Source organism: Phalacrocorax carbo, chromosome 4 (genome assembly GCF_963921805.1).
Source record: "Phalacrocorax carbo chromosome 4, bPhaCar2.1, whole genome shotgun sequence".
NCBI classification, from domain to species: Eukaryota; Metazoa; Chordata; class Aves; order Suliformes; family Phalacrocoracidae; genus Phalacrocorax; species Phalacrocorax carbo.
This window is the reverse complement of record NC_087516.1, coordinates 80,917,714-80,939,919: the sequence shown is the minus strand read 5'-3', so window position 1 is coordinate 80,939,919 and position 22,206 is coordinate 80,917,714. Positions and strand designations below refer to the sequence as shown.

Below are 22,206 nucleotides of genomic sequence, written 5' to 3'. Positions count from 1 at the left end.
AAGAGAGCGCAAAAAATAACACTGAATATCTTAAAGGATTAGGTCAAAATAAGCTTAGTAAACACAAGATATGTTACAGTGAAGGATAAAAGTTACTAGGTTGGAAGAATGTGTGTTTTAATCACTTTCTAATTAAAAAACCGAACAAAACCACAGTGTTTGCTTCTTGCATAAGGTACTCTAAGCAGATGCAAGAACCTGGCCTGATGAGAATGGGCATGGAAACCAAAAAACACGACTGTGTGTTGGCCACGGGATGAGGCAAAGCAGTTAATGGGGGTATGGCTCTATGACAGTAGCACTTTACCAGCCACTGCTGACTCTTGGAATGAGTACTTTGAAGGTAAAGCAGCTGCTGCTTAATCTAATTTGGTGGACACAGATCCTGAGGGAAGGAGACTTGTCACTGTTTCGCAGAGCAGATGGCAGCATACAGATTTGTACAAAACTATTTTCATTTCAAGTGCTCTGCAGTAGTAGGAAAAACATGATTTCAGTCTGATAGCTATTTATGTCTGTAATTGCTAGTTAATACAATTCCGGTCAGAGTTTTTGGAGGCTCACTTCTAATGGTTAGACAGACAAGGGACAGCTTCATCCATTAGCAGTAATCCTATTTCACAAGAAGGTCAGTGTTTAAGCTGTAATACTGATTTCCTCCCTGATTTATAATTACTATTGCATCTTTATCCTCCTCTAAAATTGGAGGAAGGTGAGGCTTAGAGGCTCATGGATAAAGGCGGTATTATGACACCTGCTCCTAATGTGGTCATTATTTCTTTTCCTACATCAGATATCGTATTTCTCTTAAATTAATATTGGAGAAGAAGAAAGCCATGCTTATTGTATACGGTAGCATTTTGACAGTCCTGTGGCTTGTAATACACTGTATGCTATGGAGAAAGGGGGAGGAGGCAATGTGAAAAGATACAAGTGGCTCTTTGTACAAACAGTGGAGCCTAACTTGCGGATTACTCATTTTAACATCTTTTACCAGCACTCCTAGATTAACTTTAAATGCCGAAGGAAGTAGTAATATAGTTTTTAATGGCTCGTCAATGACTCTGATTTCTTCACTGCTCTATGATACTCATTACGCATCCTCTTTCTCCAACCCAATAAATATTTAACTATACTAGGTGAAGCAGCTCCACAGAAGAAACTGAGATGCTTGGCCAGAGTAACTGAGAGCTCGGTGACCAGGAGGGTTTTTGCACGGTGTGTTGGCATCATAAAGCTCAAATGCTTGTTCTACCCTATTTGGAGCAGGATCTTCCACGTAGTGTCCCCAGCCTTGAGCCTACAGCCCAGTTGAAGTATGAAATCTATGTTTGGCTGGTTTAGATGCAGAATGCTACCCAGGGCCAAAGAATTTTTGCTTTGATTTGCTTTGATGAGCAGTGAGCAACACCTGCCCACAAGCAAGTGTGCCTTCAGCTTGACTGTGGCTTGGTGTTCCCCGAGGGAAGCGTTGGAGTCGCTGACTGACGTCTAACAGCTTATGTCCTGTATCTGCACTTAAACAGTTCCTGAATCAATACAGTCTTAGATGCCTTGGGTTGCGGAGGTGCAAAACGAAGGACATGACATGAAAAAAATGGTGTGGGATTCATTATCTGCGTATGATTCACCTCGTTTGGAGTCTGTCTGATCACTGTTTGCCCAAGTAACTACTTTTCACTGATAAAAGAGAAACGTACACCTCATTTGAGTGGAATGCTTGTGATCTGCAGCTAGAATGGAGAAAGGACATCAGAACTATGTGCATTCTCAATGATAACTCTTAATGCACAACAAGGGGCGCTTGTCTTGATTTCAACTCCTCTGGTATAAGCCCCAGGCAACTGAACCAGTGTAACACTTGCCAAATGGCAAAGGGCAAAGATATTTTTTCCGCAGAAATAAGCTTTTAGCTGTAGTACTTGAACAGTACTTTTTGTGGGGGGCCCTCCCAACTTTTTAAGCTGCCAAGAAGGCACTGCAAGGAAGTCATTCTGGTTTTCGTTATCACTCAGAATTACCTGTGGAATGGGTATGTGGGCAATCGTTGCTAGTTTTTCTAGGGTTGTTCGCGATGATGGTGCCTGTGATAAATAAGATTAATTTCGTTTTCTGCTAACCTTCAGAATTGTGCTCCCTCTTACAGGGGAAAAGAGGGGGAAAAAATGAACCAAACCTAAAAACTGGCATATTGCATCAGACAGTTCTAGTCAGATGACAAGCATACATTGAGCTGTCATTTCAAAAGTCTATAGTAGTACATTTTAAACCCAGCTGAGTACAGCTTGTAGTTAAGCACAGTAATGTTATAAATTCTGAAATGGGCTTATACCCTGGAGAAGTATGAACTGTTGCTGGCAGTTACAGTTCTCTTGAAAAAGACTAAACATGTGCATGCATATGGGCTAGAGGATCAAAATTTTCTTCTTTGAAAGGGATGATAACATGAATTCTGCCAGGAAAAAAAACCCTGTTCATTCAGAGGCATCACAGAGTAGGCTGACAGGAGGTGGAAGCAGCAGAACTGGTGCAGTAGATGTCTGAATTTGGCAGTGATTTAAAATTCAGTCTAAAATAAAGTTAGTTGAGTACAGGCAGAGTTAATGTTGAGCCTGTACACTCTGTTCAGTGTGAGCACATTATGTGAAAAAGTGAAATTTCCATCTGAAATTTTTCAGAAAGCTTGGGCGAGCATAATGCTCTAAAGTACGGGGTTACGATTTAAAGAAATTCAGATGAGGTTTTGATCAAATATGAAAGCTATTTAGTTGTTATGGGTTTCAGCTATGTTTCTTAGCATTTTCAACTTGCGATATTGGTTAAGAAAACATTTGAAAAGCCAGCATATGGCAAAAGTAGGTGGTTTGGATGCAATATGAAATATTTTTCTTTTCAGAATCAGTCCTCAAGGATATATTTTGGGCTGCTTAAGGATGTAAGTCTAGGCTAGAAGTATCGTCTAAGACAATACCTTTTATAGGATGTATCGTGAAATTTAAAAATTATTTTCAGTTTGAGTATAGAAAAGAAGTAATAGATGTTATTTAATCATAGAAGAGTGCTGGATGATGTGTGGATGGGAGAAATACGAGTTGAGATTCATTTGAGGTTTTCAGCAGTTGACACCTGTGGCCGTTGCCCAGTCCTCCTTGTTTTGGAGAAGAACATGTACTGTCACCAAGATCTGAGGAAAGATGCTTCTGCTGCTGTCGTTGTGCTGGGCGCCTGTGGGCCAGGTCCAGGCTGCGCCGGAGGTTTTTCCCATCCAGGTGCTCGGCCTCTGGGCAAGGGTTTCTGGGTGGGACCTCTAGGAAGTTCTGAACTCATGCCTGCCTGTTTTTCAGGGCTAGTTTGGAAAGGTTATGTTGAAAACGGATGCAGTGTATAATGACACAGACAACCATGTTTCCATGGAAGAGAGCTGTGAGCTTGTGCATATGCTGCTCTGGCTGTTCCTGACTGGCGGGTGTAGTTCTGTTACTGCTTCTGGGGGCTTATATGTACTGTTGCTCCAGTGTCTTCCAGAGGAAACTTGAATTTAGCGGTGCCAGCAGTCTCTGCTTTGCTGGGATTCCACCGAACAACTGATAAAACCATTACAGCTCTTCCTCCCAGGAATATATGCCTACCTGACTGTTTTGGGTTTTGGTTTTTCAGATGCATTTTTAGTCCTTTTCCCTTAAGCGAAAAGCCTAAAAGACACGATCTTCATAAAGCAAGGAAGCACAAGCCTAAAATGAAGAAATTCAAGCTCCCTCGTACCAAACCCAGGTTTATGAGCTTGCACACCAACTCACCCTTTTGACTTGGTGGAGGCAGAGCCTAGCGGGACTCTAGCTTGGCAGATGATGGGCACTGGTCAGTCTGTCTTTGTCGCTGCTTTTGTTTATTGCTTGCTAGTGTTGCCAAGGCTTTTGAAAGCTGTCTGTTCTGTCACAGAAGTTGTGCTTTAATTTGCAGTCACTTCTACTAGTGCTTTAGGACAGTAGTTAATGTTGTAAGTAACCAAAGCTGTTTCTACACAGTGTGGAGAAAGGCAGCGCTGCAGAATGGGTTTGTTTATTTGATTGTTTGGACAAACCTCTGAAGTACAGTTCCAATCCCTTGTGATAACATCAACTTAATCACTCAAGGATTACAAATGTTGGCTATTTCTGGATATTGATAGGGTTATTGTTAAGAATTTGAAGTTCAGAAGGGAAAAGCCTTGAATACAACCGTTCTTTTCTAAAACGAAGAGTAGGAAAAGCAAGAAAAGAGCACCGACTTCTGAAATGGGTTTGATGACTCGGGAGGAGAAAGAAGGGCTAATAAGGAGGATGAAATAATTGAGAATTGAATGAATGAAGAAGCAAGCATTGTTGACAGCAAGCTTCTTTTTTCTACTTTACCATTAGTAACTAGCTCCTCAGGTGGTGGTACCTACTGTCGTACGCTATTGTTTAATCTCCAAAGCCACGAGAGGCTAATGACAGAACTGAAAAGAAACTCAGTGGTTAAAATATGGATCCTAGGTACAGCTTTCCCACCAATCCTAGAGCTAGTCTGTCTGCTGGAGTCTCTTTGCTGTCCTGTGCTCTGTCTGCTCAAAACGCAAGGTTTTTTTTGGCCAGTAGCTGTTAAGGAATTGCACAAATGTCTGTATAAATTTCTGTACTGAAGACCACATTGGGGTGTTTCTGCTGAATGTTTATAGCTCCATTACGCTGACTGCAATTATGACTTTTTTCCAGAGTAAATACATAGAATGTAGAAATCATGTTGAGGGCATCAAGTAGCTTTTATTTAGAAATCATTTTCTGGGGAGGAAAAATGCAATAATAATAATAATAAAAAAATTCTTGAATTCAATTACTGAATGCTTAGCTGAATCAGAAGTGGAAACATGTCATCTAAACTAATAATATAGCCAAACCCCATTTTCGTAATACTCTTACCTAATTTATAACTACTGAAAACTTACAGGGGAGCCGTGGAGAGCAAGGTATGTATTTGTGATATATTTGAGAACATAGAAAATTAATGTATTTTTCCTTTTTCCTTTTTTTTTTATAGGTAAGTAACTGAAGGGGACATGAAGAATTGACATTTAAATGGCCAGCATGTTGCAAAAGGTATTTCACTTTAGATTAAAGAGGGATGCACAAATAATGAATTTGAGTACATATTTAATGAATATTTGCCTTGTTTAAAAAAAAATATCTTCCTTTGTTCTTTGAATGATTGAAAGAAGTAAAAATTGACAAGCTCATGTTTGGTGCTAGTGCTCTCCTTAAGTGATATCAGTATCTAATGGGAAACTGGATACTAGTCTCTTCACTCATTATTGATGTAATCCATGCTAATCAACCAAATGCCAACCTGCGTTAGTCTTTCTGCTGCTCTGGTTCACAGTGATGCTTTTGGACACACATTTGTGGGGCTTCACTAGCAGGTCGCAGGTTATTTCGAGGTAAGACGCACACTTCAGTGGTGAGACGAGGCTGTGGGCAGGGAGTTTTCTTAAGCTCTGCTTACTGACCCTATACGGGGGTTTAATCCTTCTTCACTATCGAATGTCGTCTAGACTGGCAGGAGGTCCTCACTGTGTCATTGCAGAGAAGACAAAACAACCTGGTTTTGGCGAGTTGGCTAAAATGATTTTATTTACTACTCACTAAAAAAGAAGTGGGAATAATAATATGATGAATGGAATATGTAAGTATCATGCTTGAAATCTTTCTGCCCCAGAGACTTTGTCTGAGGTCAGATGAGGTATTGCTAATTTTGCCGTTGGTCACTGGAAAGTCTGTTTTAGGTGCTGATCATAAAGTTGATCGATGTGTCACATCTGATTTCTAAGAGATGATATCACTAGGTAATTTTGAGAAAGCTAAACTGGTATCTGATCTCTAAACAGCCACTTCCTTGCCAGCCAGATGGTTATGGAGGTATGTAAGGACTCACCATGCGTTGGGTGTCTGTAAATTTGCTGCTAACAAAATTCTTGAGCTTCTGCTGATGACACCCACGTGTAAGCTTCAAAGCACACCCTGATGTATTTTGTTTGCAGTAGTTGTCCTACTGATTTTTTTTTTAATCACTGATAATCGATTATAATTTTGTAGAATGTTTGTTGTCAAATGTGGTAGTCTGTGAAATCTGTCAGAAAAGTGTAGGTTGATGAGGGAGATTCCAGCTAATAGCTCTTAGGGGTGGTAATGCAAAGTTATTTGGAAGAATCTTGAGAAAGGCTGGTTAAAGAAAAAGAGTTCTGTCTTATAAAAAGTCAGTGTTTCCTAATTATTTCCATTAGAATGAAAGTTACACTTCCTAATATTTTTGTCAGAGGAGTGGAAAGAGGAAGAAAGTCTGGGATATGGAAGATAGACTCGATTCCTGACTTCAGTAAGGCAGAACTGAGGTTTAACTCAATGTCCTACTTTTGAAAAGATTATGGAGACCACTGGCTTTTTGGCTGTTCTCCTTCCCTAGGTTTTGAGTTAAAAACCCCAAACTATATTTGACACAAAAATTAACTATTCTCTGACAAGATTTTCAGCTGGAAAACTCTGACTGGTTTTGCCTTTTATAGACTTTCTACTGTTGGCTGCATGTAACATCTTTATAATCTTTTTCTGCTGTCCTTCCTGATTTTCTTTTCTCTTCACTGGGATTTTACTGACATAGAAATGTCATGGAGAAACAAAGCCTCACCCGGAGCTGATTTAGCGAACTGGAGTTTGGGAATATTTCAGCTCAAAAACCCCATCCAACTAAAACTTTGATTGCACTGGATTATTCTCATTTGCGTTTTAAGAAAGAAGCCTGTTGAAAGATGGGGTATAAATGTGTTGTGGCAAAGCAAGAAAACAAATGAACTTTCCTCTCTCCTGAAGCGGGCTGTAGTTCTCCTAGCTCAGTGGTCCTTCTGAACAGAAGCACGGGCATATCAATGTGTAGAAGATAGTGATGGCAGAGTCCTGCTGATTGTCGGTGAATAAATGCCTTTGTGGGAACTAAAAGTTCTTCTAAGTCCCCAGAGAATGCCACAGCATCGTTTTAGCCTTTTAAAAGAGAAATCATTTGGCTAGCATTAAAACAAAATGCTGCTAATTGTGGGTGCTTTAGACTTTTTTATTTTTCAATTGAGCAGCTAAACATTAAGAAAATATCCAGCTATGAATCATAGGCAAAACTTGCGGTAACTTGGGAATGATGGATGGAGCCTGCAGTGTAGCTGTTGCTGTCTGAAACTGGAGTTTGGAGCACCTCAGATTGTTCACTTATTCTTGACATTGACCTTCCCTAGCGTGTGGATGCTGATGTGGAGGCCTGAGCGCAGGACTGATAAACCATTGCTTAAAGCTGGTTTCAAGCTTTGAAGAGCTAGGGTTTCCTCTTCCAAGCTGATCCTTTCAGTAGGCTGAAACGCATCCCACTTCAGGGAGTGGGTCCGCTTTAGTCCATGGTATGAGCTTAGGACTCATATACTATGAGAGAGACAGCTGCATGGAGAATTAAGCAGAGCACAACTTATGTGTTTCTGGGATCTTTCTTAAGCAGTTATTTGGAACTGATAAAATCTATGTGAAAATCAGCATTAATTACTTGTGCACTAGTTTTATATACCAAGCAAAAAGATGAGATCTGATGCAGCGCTAGCTGAATAGCTCATGTTTTTGGTAAGTGTAAAACTAATGCAAGTTTCTCTCATATAGATTTATGTCTCATGGGCTACATTAGGATACGTTGTGGGGAAACAGATATAATAATATAAAAATTAAATCAGTGATTTGTTTCAGGCAATTAAGTTTATTACATTTGACATGTTATCAGGTCTCTGAAACGTAACTAGAAGTTTCCTCTTGGAAACATGTGGTGCCCTGTCTCTCTTAATGACCATCTGCAGTGCATTATTATTCCTTCATTGTAACTATGTACTTTCTATCAGAAGCCAGCAGAGACTCTTCTGCTGAGGAATAAGAAATTCCTTTAATTTTTATAGGAATAATAATCCAATTTATATTATTCCTTTGAAAGTGTTCAGAGGTCACCTCAGTAAACCAGGCATTGTTCTATGAGCTGCATCATCACCATCTCGAGCCACCCTGCCGTATTGGTCCTTGAAGTATAGATACACTTCTTCCCCATTTTTTCCTTTGTTATGTTATATATTTGTCTGTTGAGCATGTGCATAAGTTTGAGCTCTCAATACAGGATTTAAACACTTTACTGAGATGGTACAGTTCATTCAGGTAAATGCCGAACAGCGCGCCAAGGTCAGGGATTCTCAGAAGTAGGTCAAAATTCTCTAGGATTTCAGAGTGTCACTGCTCTCTGGTAAGTTTGCTTTGCCTTCTAAAAACAGAAGTTCCTAGCCTGTGTGATTGTAGAGGTACCAACGGAAATATGAACTGTCTTCACATGGATTTCTCCAGTGCTCAACTGAGGCTTTGCACTACCTGAAATGGGAGGTAGGTCTTTTCATCTTTTTTTAAGACACTAAAGACTCAGCAATCAGACCTCTCTCTGTGTGTGTATATATATAAAAAACATTTTTCCAGAACAAAACGTGTTTACTTGCCGGTGGTGGGTAACAAGGTGGCCAGCGTTGTGTGTGCAGCAGGGAAATGTTGCTCTGTATTGTCTTTTATCAAAAGTTTGAAGAATATAAGTTTCTGGCTTTATGGCACTCCCCCAGCTTTCCACAGAGCCAGGCAGCAGAACAGGCATCGCCCTTCCTTGCCTTTCTTGTCCCTGGCTCTGGTGTTAACAGCCATGTTTTTTCTGTTTGGTGATCCTGAACTGGGGCAATTGCTACAGCACCTGATAAAATGCTGAGAGATGCAGTCATTTTTTTTTTGGAAGGCGGAGTCAACTGGTGGGGTGTTCAACATCCATCTTTGCATGAGAATCTGCCTGGAATCTCTTAACGATCATCCTGATGGAGCCCCTGTGAACAGAAACAGAATGGTAGAATCTGTCAGATCTCCGAACTGGGAGACATTTACTGTGTCTTCTGATTTAGATATGCTGAAAGGATCTCTTTGCAGTCATCTCGAAATAGTTATCCTTTCCAAGTGATGCAGTTTCATATCTGATACATGTTCCAAACAAAGAACAGAGGTACACTGGATTTCTATTATTCTGGGGCATAAGAAGCTGTTTTCCAGACTTCTTGGAGTATAATACATTTTATTTCTAGTACCATATATTTGGAAAAAGCAGGGATCAACTGAAATGTAAAGGGACTACTGTGGGACTGTGAAAATATATCCAACTGTAAAAGTGGTCAACAGGACAGCGGATCTCACTGGAGTGGCTTTCTGTCTACTCTGCAGGCAAATACAGAGCTCGACATGCTAAGGAGGATTTGTAATCTCCTCTCTGACTTCAAAGTGAAGCAAATGGCAGTGTACTGTGTTGAAAATTGGGTTCTAGTTGGGGACAGGGGGAGCATTTGTTCTGGTGAGCAGGAAAAATAGGAGTAGAAAAAAAGCTGTATCATTTTCCAAACGAGTTTATATATATATATATGTAAATATTTTTTTCTTTATAAATCCCTTGAAGAGTGCTGTACTACAACTGTGTGCATTTGCAAATAATGTTCCTAGAGCTGAGCAGTGACACTGGAGAGTGAGTAAATTCCTCAACGGCATTTACTTTTCATTGGTTTTAACTTCTTCCAGATCCACAGCGAGGCAGCAGGAGATTCCCTGCTGGATGACTTGCAAGATAAATATAAAAGACATCATGTACTATTTCTCCATTAAAATGATATATTTTTTTACATATTAATTTATTAACTAATGCACTATACATGATAGCGTGCAATTTCTACCTGCTAAGCTTATTCAGTCTATATGATTTCTACTCCACACTAATATTATAATATCTTTATCCACTGGAAAATATTGTACTAAAATCTGAGCAGGGCAGACGTAGCAGGGAAGGACAACCCTCCATGCAGTTTGTTCTGACGTGTGGATGTAGATTTGATGGGTCAGTCGTGGTGCAAAGTTCCTGTCAGTGGAATTTATCTGCCGAAGGATCTGTCCTGGATTCCTAAAGACACAAGTTACAGCTGTGTTTGCTGTCTCGTTTTAGTTTTTTGGAAACATCTAGCAAATGCTGTAGCTTGGCAGTATACTATTCAGGCTGGTAAATTTTTAAAGAGTGATTTGGCACTTGTAAGAATCACTAAAGTATTGAGGTGTTTGGCAATTTACTTGTCTGTTTAATGCAAAGACTACTAAAGAATGTTTGGTTAACCCAACAGTAGTCAGTATCGGTAACTGCAGGCGTCACAGTACCATTTTTGGGGGGGAAAAACCCATGCTTGTTAGGTTCTGTATCTGTGGCACTAAGAGGGTAATTCTGCCAGCTAAATCCAACTAGTATCTATGGAGAGGAATCAGTTTTGGAACTGGAGCAAAGGGAAGATGTAATTTTGTTTTCTGACATTCATCTGCCTGACTTAAAAGATTTGGGAAGGAGCTGCATAATGCCTAATTAGTTATAAAAGTGACTCACTGGTTACTCCTGATAACTAAACTTAAAAGCATTGGGAAAGACTTGGTTTACTGAAATGAACACAGAATTGGGTCCTGCACTTTGCTTTGGAAAATTGAGAATCGGCCATGCTCTGCAGCCTGGTTTCACCTAGAGAATTGTGTTGATTAACTGTAATTTATAACAGGACTCTACCACCCTTTTTTTAATATATGTTGGAGGGGTTGATTTATAGGTGCTTGGTAACAAATGCAACGCTACTTTTCCTCCTTACTTCAACAAGTAATGAAGATCTTGGGTTTTACACTACTCGGTTGCTTACCAGGACAGGTATTTTGCCAAGTAATGGTGATATAGAGGTAAAAAAGTTATCTGAGGAAAGGAAATGTATTATTCCACAGAGTGAACAGTTGATCCTCTTACCAAATATTTCTGAGCCTGAGATGACCTCTAATCCAAGCTGACTCTGAGTACTTGGCTATTTGAAGGTGTCACGTGCTCTGGTGGTGGTATTTTTCTCTAGATAACTTCATTGTCATACTAGTGAAAAAGGCTGTAGGTGGAGGATGTGTATGCCTGTATTAAGATTTTTCCAGTGAGTAAGGGAAGTTTTAGAACTGACAGAAGGATCTTATGCCCGCACCTTATCTTTATTTTTGAAACTTTTTCTCTTTAGAAAGTGGATCCAGCACTTCAGTATTTATTCTTTGTCTGTTAGTGTACATTAAATTGGATCATCCGAGGTCTCTGTCTGAAATACTTGCACGTGCAATCACAAAATATGATGTACCCCCCAGGGCAGGGGTGTTGGCCTAGATGATCTTTGGGTAGTCCCTTCCACCCCAAACTGTTCTGTGATTCTATGATTCTGTCATTCTCTGATTTTGTGTTTCTGTGAAAAGCCATACTTGTGGCTGTACGCCTCCTTGCCTTCCAGTTGCATTGCTGTAGCTTAGTGTTTATTTTCATGCTGTGTTTAAAAATGGTACAAATGCATATTTTAAAATTCTGTTTAGCTATGCAATGATTTTAATTTGTGACTATTATCTGCCTGTTTGAATGTTCTAAGGAACAGATATCTACATCTGAAAAAGACAGCATAACATTTCATGTTAAATGGTACTTTTGTTGGCAGCTTCAGGGGACGGGTTAAGTTTGAATGGGCTTAATGAATAAATTACCCTTTGACTTTAGACTGTTCCTTCAAAACAAGAAAGAAATGGTGTATGGTGAGTTTGCACTGCTTTTTGCGTTCTTGTGTTTCTTGGTATGTATGCAAGAGGCTCATTTTCTTCACGATTAATTTAATCCATCGTGATCTGGCCTGTGTTACAAAATGCAAGGAAAAGCATTTTTGTTCTAACCAAAATGAGCATGAAGAAGTCCTGGCTATTTTTCTTTTGATCTTCCTGGGCTCTGTGACCGCAAAATGGGAGAAATTCCAGAGACTCTATGAAGACTGACTTAAAAGTATTTGACTCTCGCTATTGATTTTTACATGGAATGCTTTGGGATGCTGGGGCAATTAGCAGCTAAGCGAAATACCGCTGAAGAGGGACGGCTCCATCAGAAATGGAAGCTAATGGGCTATATGGCACGCAGAATGATTCCAGTGTCCAGCACTAGGTTTGAACCTAGACTGCCACCAGAAGGAGTTGAAGCTGGATGTGTTGGCCAAGGGCTGAATGATGCACTGTGAATGAATATTAGCTGTTTTAAGACGTTGTGTAGCCGTGCTTGAAAATAGCTTTCAGTTTAGCAGCTGGGAAGAAAACGGGTGCAGAAACAGCGACTGTCTCAAGCAAGAGATGCTTTAAGAAGCAGATTGTATATGGCCCTTCTGTGGCTTGTTCTCTTCTGATTTGGTTTTTTTCTTCTTCCCTAGGCAGAAAAACACAAGGAAAAAGCCACATCAGATAGGCTAAGATCTCCCACAGGGACTTTATTTTATTTAAAAAAGAGCCCAAAGTATAAATCCTGAGGAAGTGTCTGATATGGTCCCAAAACTTGCCATGGCTCGCTTTCCAGACATAAAGTAAAACTTGACATGTGAAGCATTGACTGCAAAGAGCAACAGGTTGGCTGCCTTTATTTTTTTTTAAGACTCTCTTAGCCTTTCTGCCAAAATCGTATTTATATTCTGTTACTCCAAGTGTGGCAGTCAAAAGGGCATTATGTTTTTCCAGTGAGGGAATGGGTAGTTCTTATCAGCCAGACAAATTTCTTACATTCTGTTTATAAACATCTGTTGAGAAAACTGCTTGTTCTCATGCAGATTTTGCAATTTCCTTATTATGCCAGAAGAGATGAAAACATAGGCCTGACCACTTTTCAGAGCTATTTTTAAAGATAGTTGTCTTGTTTTAATGTTTCAGATAATTGTTGGTTGCCTTGCCCCCTCCCCCCCCAGCTTGCATATTCTTTCATATGTGTTAGGAGATGTTGCTGTTTTTCTAAAATACTTGTAAATGGACAGTTTTGGATGAGCCTTTGTGTTAAAAGCTGATAAATAATGGGAAACAAAACTTTCTCCAAATGCTCTGACAAATTAATTGGATACCAGTAGCTTTTTGGAATTCCGTGCTTCCTTTACATTTAAACAACAGCAGAGGGCTGCCTTAAGCTTGTGCCTACCTTTAAGTGTATTTGTATGCTGCAGAAATTTCACTCTTCAGTCTTTAAGTGCCACTTAAAAATGCACATCTAATCTGCTGACGATCCGAGTGCTTCACGCGTGTTCTCTTCTCTTGGAAGATTATTGTTTCACTGGCTGTATTTCAAGAGTCAATGCAAAATCATTTGGAAGTGATGTTTGTGTTTGTGTTGATGGTTGAAAGGTTTCCATTGACACATCTGAGGGTGAACTAGGTCACTCTCATAACTCTTTTTGCTGTAATGGATAGGGTAGGTTTTTCCTTCATAAAGTATCAGTGGCGTGTAGTTAATGTCTCCATTTTTATAAATCATTGACTTCCCTAGCCTACTTTACAATGGCATGAAATAATTTAAAATATTACATCGTCTCTAAACTTTTCATCTATTAAAAGGGACCAAGCTGAGGTAACAAAATACTGCCGCTCAGGTTAGGAACGCAAAGCTTTTAATGAACTGTTACGCAAGCGATGTGTTTACTCCCTCACAAAACCCATTTTCCAGATTTACGTGGGTAGCGGGAAGGAGGGAGAGGGCTGGTATTTGTTGCGTGTACTTTAAAGCGACTGCGAACCTGCTCTGTAGTTTTTGCAACTGCTTGTGGTTGCAGAGGTGGGGAATGCAAAGGTGGAGGATGTACTTTTATTTCCTTTGTGTACTTGGAGCCTTTTAGCTGATGAAAGAAGCTGATGAAAGCGTGGTGGCCTTATTGTCTGCTCTTGTTTTGCTCTGACTGGTATGTCACAGCGATTTGTCTCGTTAATTTGTAGCCGTGAGGACAAATTATGATCTGCTGTAACAGTAATTATATTAACTAAAAAGGTCATAAAAATGATAGGGAGGAAGTTGTGCATTCTGGATATCCAAGCTGTGCAATTAGTTTTCCCAAACACTTTTAATTAAAACAAAAAATATATGGAAGTGTGTGTGTTTATATATTTTATATATGTGCACATGTGAGTGGGTATAGAGTGTGTAAGTGTATGTGAAATAAAACAAAGACCATATTCAGGGTTTGATATTAGAAATGTTAATGAATCTCTATAAATTCTCAGAGGGGAGTCAGCTGATCTAGCTGAGTTAAAAACTCAAAAGCACTTAGATAAAACCCTACACAGCAGTAGGTAATAGGTGCTTCCTGCTACGTTTTAGTTCTTATCTTTAGCACTTAGACATAAACAGCCATTTTTTTAGACAGAGACTGGCTACTTTCTAAGAGTCTGTTTACAGTTTGTTATAGAAGAGGCTTTTAACTGAATGCAAAGAGTGGAATTGAAAAAGAAGCTGAGCAGTGCCTTTTGTGAACGATGCAAGACTTAGATTGGTGGTTATGGAGTTGCTGAGAACTACAGCTGTGCCTTCTGACAGGAGGAATCGCTTGCAGGTGAACGCGAGGTAACGTGCAGCGGAAGAAGTTGCTCGGGTCCATGTTCAGTAACTACTCGAGGAAGGCAGTTAATGATTTTTGGACTGATCCATTAGTCTTCCAAAACTTGAAAATGGAAAACCTGAATTTTGCCTTGTGTGAAGAATTGGGCAAATACTGAAACAAAAGTCTGATGTAGGGTCCTCTATAAATAATGTTCACCTTGGAAGCCCTGTCCTGAAACATATCAGAAACAGAATAGCAGAAACCATCGAAGGAAGGCTGGTACCATCGAGGAGAGAACAGATGATGTTATCAGAGGAGGAGAAAGAAATGATCCTCGTACTTAGGAAAAGGTTAACGTGAGAGTATGTGACTGTGTTAGCTGTATCGTCCTGTTAGGAGGGTTAGCTGGGAGCTGCCATTTTCTCATACCTTCTCATAACTCTACACCAGGAGTTTGCCTGTCTGGAGATTATGATCTCTGATGTGGCCAAAAATTTACAAAACTATCTACTTCGTTCTCATTCCTCTTTCTATTTTTCTTAACTGGTGTTCTTGAATTCATTTTAGTGGTAGTGATAGCCCTGAAACTGTAAATACACCGGTAACCAACGAACTGTTGCTTGCTGCCTTCTTCAGACAGTCTGAAAGTATGCAATGAAATAAACTTTGGGCATTCAGATCCTAATGCCCAAATACATGGGATGACATGTTTGTCATCCACAAAAGCTGCATTTTGAGGTCAGACCCAGAGGGTCTGTGTTCTCAGTGTTTTCTCGCTAACACCAGCCACAGCCTGGTGCTTGGGGAAGAGTAAGAACAGGGCATGCATGTCTCATACTTCCCCCAAATAAATCTTCCCACCTCCAACTCTTTTTGGCTCAGGGGATCTCCTGAGCTCGATGTTGTCTCTCTTTAATAACCTTCAGTAGTTTTCTCTTTCACAAACTTGTCTGTCCTTGAGCTGAGGTAAAGTCCTTCCGTCTTGCTAAATGAAGGGGAATTCCTGCCACAACATCTGTTCCGGTCGCTGGGGCGGGAAATAGGAATCCTCCTGTCCTCGAATGTAGGATCTGTTCTTAAATACTTAAAATACAGGGGTTATGAAGGAAAATAGTGACGCTGAAGAATATGGATAATTATTGCTGTAGTTGAAATATTGCGCTAAATACGGGCATACGATCAAGGACAAAAGCAAAACTCTGCAAAAAATACCACGTACCAAGGACAGAAATCCTTATTCAAATGGCTAGGCATTTTGAGGCTTTGCAGTAGCTGACTGTTTGTCTTGTTAGTTCTTTTGCTGCCATAAGGATGGCTTTATTTATGAAATATTAGTTTTCAGAAGGAAGCAATCAGGAGGTGAATAACTTTGTAGTCATAGATGGGTTTAAGAAGTGAAGATAAAATAGGGAACAATTACTGAGGAGCTCTATCCATTTTGTGTGCTGAATGATGCAGGATTTTTGTGAGAAAGCATCTATTGATTCTGTTGCACAAGAAATTTATGTACTCTATTTTCTTATTTTTGGCACTACACGTTGTTCTAGTCTTTCATTTCAAACCTTGAAAATATTTGGGTTTTTGTTTAATGTTTTGGGTTTTTTTGTAACTTTCTGATTTTAAAATAACTTAGTTAAAGTGTAGAAACTTACAAAATGCATCAAAAATGGGGGACAGGGCCTCATCCCATGGAGCCAAGCCAATTCTGCGTAGGTAGGTCCCTGGTAAGGTAGGACTCCTCAGCAGTATAGCACAGCTTTCTTCCATCCGTACTAACAGTCCACCTGAGAGTGCCGGGATGCTTCCACTCAGTCTGCAGCACTGGCGGGGAGGTAAGGCAGGAGATAAAGAACTGTATGCTGATTTGGGTTGTAGGGGAACATCTGGTAGCATCTGTAAGGGTATATAACTTATTATTCTTGCTTTCTGCCCTGTCCTGGTCCTCAGTGCTTTCCCAGTATCTTCTTCCCTTCCTCCCCTTCACCCCTTCACCTGCAGGGTGGTCTTTTTCCCTTGATGTGTAGCGCATGGCAAGAACATTGACGGAGACCATCTTAATTCTGCTCTCCTTTGCTGGAGCCCGGGGCCATGAGAAGCACTTGCCAGCTGCATCTCCTGCTTGCAAGGGGCCACGCGGAGCCAACAGCAGAAGCATGGTTCAATAGTCAGCAGGGATGGAAGGGAGCAGATGATGCCGAATGCAAACTGGTTCTTACAGAAGAGTATTATTCACCTTTAAAGAAGTGGCAAAATGATAGCAAAGCGCTCGCTGCAAAGTGCGTCGGGAACTAGTGATGAAAAGCACTACACACAGCAAAGGCGCCGTAATGTTAAATACGATCTGTGTTTTTAGAGGCTTGTGACTTGTTCAGTTTTGGCTGAGTTTTCATGGGGATGGCAGAAAGCTCATCCCTGACATGGCAGCCAGATTTCAAGTCTGTGCTCCAAAGCCCAAAGATTCTACAGGTTTTCAGTGAAATGGTGGTAAGAATTTTCTTAAAATGATCTGTTCTGCACACACTATCTTTTTTTATGTGGCTAGACTGTCAGCCTGAGAGAGACTTTGAGCACTGAAAGTGTTTTAAATTTGGTATAACGAGCAATTTGCCCTTCACCTTGGCAAATTCAGAAGGAAGCGAAGCACAGTCCCTTAAGCCTACATGTGGCCTGCAGCATGTCCTCAACAATAACAGTGCATGTGCAGTAATGCAACTTTTATCTGGGTATGACATCTGGTGTTTTCTAGATGTCCTTGGCAGTGCTACGCTGCTGTTCATACGGAGTCGTCATCTCATCCAACAAAACAACTGGATGCTACTGTTAGTAGGAGGAGAGACTCTGCTTTAAATATTTTGTTACTTCAAAGTATTACCAAGAAATTATTACTATTAAAATGAATATTACCAAAAGGCATCTGTGTAAGAACAGGAATTGAACAGTCACGTGTGACAGTACCTTTCAAGGGCTGTAGATACAGTAAAATACAAGCCCATATATTTACATAAGTACCATGTTGATGTGAAAGAACATACTTGGCTAAAATGAAGTTTCAATTACTTTCGTGTGTGTTGAGTATCAACATTCTGACAGTTCTCCCATTACCTTTCTTTTCAGACTCGTGCTATCGATCTTTGGGATATGCTCTCAAAGATGAGCTGCTCTCTCCAAACATGTACACCAGTTTATTAGTTTTGTTATGTCATTGGTATAAAATCAGCTTGAAAAGGATGTTTTCCAAGGTTTGAGGGGTGGCGGCTGATGATTACTAAGTTTATTTTTGGGTGTGGGACAGTCTTTTTGTGGCGTGTAAGTAAATTTTAACTTACTGAAGAGATATGGACACAGAAACTTAAGAAAAAAAAACATTTAGGCGTTATTAAAGGAAATGTCTTTCATAGCTTTCCTACTCTTTTCTCTGTTTTTCATTTGGTTATAATTAGTTTGTGCTGTTTAATCTACTTCGTAGTTACCAACCAAAGAACAAAACATATCTTACTCATTTCCCTTAAACTGGACTCGCATATCAAGGCAATTACAGCACGTAACATGTGCAGTTAATACCCAAACTGTGTCCAAGCCTACGTTTCAAGGGGAAGCGAAGTTATTTATATGGGACTGAAGTGCAACATTTCTCTGATAAAGGCCAGTGTTCTGGAATGAAGGCTAAATGGGAACGATGGTCCCCTGCCAGCCTGTTGGAGAGTTGCGGTCGTGTCATGTTGTCGCTACGCCAGACAACAAGCCAGGGCAAGAAATAGCTTCTGAATAATTTTCTTTATCTGTTAACCAGTCAGGAAGCTGTAGCTGTGATAATAGCGAAGCTAAGTTATTTAAAACCACTGATAATTAAGAGATTAGCAGGTGTTGGCTGTTACGCTATGTAACGTTCCCTCTCATTATTTTTCAAAGAATATCCACCATTTAGTTGAATAGTTAGTTTCCTGTTTTACATTTTAGTTGCTTCATTTTGCGCAGTAATAAGTAACTAATATTTAAGCAAATCAGACTGTTTTGTTCAGAAAGTGTCTATGATGAATTGCATTTGCTGGTGAGGGGATCTCGGTCCCATGATGGTTTTTTTAACTCCTTAATGCAAGAAGCATGCGCTATTTGGAAGTTGTTTTCAGCTGTGTGATGAGAACACGGTCTTGAAATTGCCTCTCTATTGATATGAATTAATTGTGTGAATAACTTGTCATAACTTTCCGATGCATATTGATTTGATTTTTTTTGAATGGGGATTTTGGCTCTTTATTTCATGAGGAGAAAGAAGGGAAAAAAACTTAGGTATTTTCTAGGCTGATAGCAAAATTGGAAAGCTAGATAAATTCACAAACAATGTATAGAATGATTCTAGGATAAAACGCAGAATACATGCCCTTTGGACCAAATTCATGGAGCTATATTGATTTACGGCAGCTGCCTCCAACCTCCCCCCCTTATTAGAAAATTGGTATGCTAATAAATATAATCAGTCAGAAGGCTGCAATGGGGTAGCAGTGACTGAAGTGTTGAGGGTGCTGCTGTCAAAAAGTAGTCTCTAAGGCTGCCTTAAGGATGTGCTTTCGCATATTTGAGTGCTCAGCAGTAACAGATTAGCTTGAAATTGTGAGGGAGCTGGGTGTGTGGTGCATCTGCTGCCGGGGTCCCAGGGTGTTGGGAGGGGCGGCTGGGGCTGGCAGGAGGCCGCTGTCCTCAGACCGCCTCCCTCGATGGACGTGTGCGCCTGTGTGTTCTTGGCTTAGGGTTTGAGCAAGCCAAAATTATACCTGCGAAGAGATGATACTTTTAATGTTTTAGTAGAAAATGTCCGCGTTTGAATATCTCACTACAGCTTTTATGTACGTTCGTTTTCCTTCCGATGTTTGTTCTACATGGCTTATCATGGCATTTAAATGTTCAATTTATAAACTCTGCATCAATATTAAAATACTGTTTTAAAGATAGTGGTCAGGTACATGAGGCATCTAGACACGAAAGCACTTGGATATTTATTCATTTGAAATCTTAATTGAGGGTCTTGTTCTCTTTGCCACTTCAGTAACTTTTGCTAACTTTGTATTTAAGTCTGGTAGGCTTTTTAGGGTGTTGGATATTTTAACTACTTCGATTTGTTTTGATTTGTTGTGTTATTAAATCTGATCTTTTACAGCAACATTGAGAAAACGTGTCCAGCAATGGATATGCCCTGGGATCCTTTTTGTGATGGATGAGCAGCGCCCAAAGCCTGCAAATGTATTTATAGTTTGCCAGGTGGAGATCTGTGTGAATATCAGTGCTGGGGTGCTGAAGTACTCGCAATCCACTAGAGTTGTTGCCAGAAATGTTTACTTGGCGCGTTATAATCGCTGTACAGACATGAAGGAAGACATTGCTGCCCACTGCCTATCAGTTTCCAGCCTCAGGTGGGGAAGAAATGCCAGTAACTAAGATACACTGCGTCGGTTTCAGCTCCTGGTGCCTGTAACATTAGTGCTTAAACCTAAGTAATTGCTAGTAAGCATGGTTCTGTGGGGTTTAATTTTGTGTGGTTTACTGGGGAAGACTTGAGTCATTTAAAACCCTGAAGCGCAGTGTGTTGGGCAGGTACTGCAGCCCGCTGGGCTCTGGCTGAGGAAAGCAGAGCTTTCCCTGCTCAGGGCCACACTAGAAAAATTTCTGTGTAATTGATGTGTTTATGTTAAGAAGAATCTTTATTTTGAGAGATTTGAAACCAGAAAACCTATGCAGAGCTTCAAAATAATTATGTCAAATGTTTTGGAACTTCAGAAAAGCTGTTTTCTTCAATGCATGATGATCAGCGCTTAAAAAAGGCTTATCTTCGCTTGTAGTATAATCTTTAAGATAATCCTTATGTATTTGAGGAGACTTTCCACGAAGCAGTAAGAAGTGACAGTTTTGGGTGCTGACAGGCTGGTGTTTACAAGCTTAACGACAAACTTCAGATGAGCTTCATTTCTGTGTGGTTACCTGGTTACCAGTTAAGTGTTAAACCAGAGCATCTTTCATCTTGGAAAGAGTAAAATGAAGTTTTGCATACATTTTCTACCAGTGCTGAAGAGATTATTTTTTAGAAATGAAGGGGAATGTTATTGTATAAAAAGTAATAATGCTTTTCAACTCTAGTTCTGAGATAGGTGCTTAAAATTTGGCTTTTTACCTGAAGGGGTAGGTAGGCTTATAATGAATTTTTCTACTACAAACTGCACAAAACCCTGTTTTCTATATTTTTCTGATAGATGTAAGGAATGGCATAGGCAGCATACTGAAGTGGTTAGGAAAGTCTTGTAATTATGGCAGCTACACAAGCAGAAAAGTACTTCTCTTACATTTCCTTTTACCCAAAAGTAATGTAGCTGTAAGAAATCATGCCTAAATCACATTGTGTTTTCGGTGGAGGCGTATGACCCATGGATGCTTGTGCGTGTTGCGGTGACAGCAAGCATCTAATTATGAATAAAGCATATACAGATTTTGATTTGATGCTCTATTGCCACCTTCTGCTCATACATCTTTCCACCACACGCTTACGATGCAGAGCTATGTTGCGCTAGGGAGCTTGCATTAGAGATGGTATTTGATTATACGGTGTTTTAAGGAAGCAGTGCCAGAAGGGAATGTCAGTTTCTTTTCTGAATTCCTGAATGCAAAGGCCTGTTTAAATCATAGAGGGGAAATGTCTTCTGTAGGAAAATGAATGATGGTTTTCATCAGTCTGAAAACTAAGATGTAAGCTATTTCTTTGACCCAGAGTAGCTCAGTCTGACTTCGATTAGCTTAAAAGCTCACGAATCCCAAACTGAAGCGGGCAGGATTTGCGTATTGCGTTGTGAATCACAGACTTTATGAGACTAATTTAAACCTTTGAACATTATAATAGGGAATAGAAGCAATTGTAGAAGAAGTATTGACTACTTAAAGTGTATTGATTTGTTCCAGAGATTTCTACTTGGTGGTCTCTGGAAAGCATGCCCTGAATGTTTATCCTGTCAGCATTTATGACTTATTATATGGCCCAAACACTGACTTGAGCTTCTCCTGCTCCATTAGGAGCTCTATTCAGGCAGACGAAAAGAGAAAATATCAGCTACCTCAGGATACTACTAGTAAAAATATGTCCTTTTAAAAATGCTGGAAATAATGTACAGTTCAAATTATAGCTGAAAGGCGTATTAATCCTCTAGTAAAATTCACAATAGAGAGGGAACAGAGGAAACTCGATGATGTTCCTAACAGGTACTTTTAGCTAGGAGAATTGGCCAGGAAGAGAAGCAGCCTTGAAACCTCACAGATTCCGAGATCTGTGGGAGGATGCAGGTGTACCATTATATACTAGTTTCTTCTTCTTCCCCTCTTTGGCGTGGCTTGCTTAGAAGGTACATGGGTAGCAAACTCTTTTTGTCTGGACTTGCTCAACACCTGCAGTTTGTGAGGATAAAGAATATGAAGTCAGAGGTGTAAGAGAAAAAAATTTGGCTGGCTAACAGTAAGGGTACTATGGAGGATAGCAGGTCCCCAACTCCATCATATTTTACCCATGTTTATAAATAGTGCAAAATAGTTTCTTCAGATTTAGGCAGATGGGGTGCATCTTGATATAGCTTAATGATCTTGATGATAAAGGCTAGAAACGAGGTTTGTCTCGTCTGTTACACTATGGTAAAGGTTGCTGTGGCTGCTGAAGGCAG

General features: G+C 40.0%; 1 protein-coding gene across 2 annotated transcripts in view; it reads left to right on the top strand.

Annotated features, from left to right (window-relative positions):
- ANK2 (ankyrin 2) overlaps window positions 1-22,206 on the top strand; it is a 375,969-nt gene that overhangs the window by 52,973 nt on the left and 300,790 nt on the right. The window contains exon 2 of one of the 2 annotated variants that reach the window (XM_064450601.1): window positions 5,056-5,114. The exons of the other annotated variant lie outside the window; for it this stretch is intronic. Within the exon in view, the coding sequence (XP_064306671.1) occupies window positions 5,094-5,114 (21 nt within the window). The 5' untranslated portion in view covers window positions 5,056-5,093. The remainder of the gene's footprint in view (window positions 1-5,055; window positions 5,115-22,206) is intronic. 2 annotated transcript variants of the gene reach the window in all.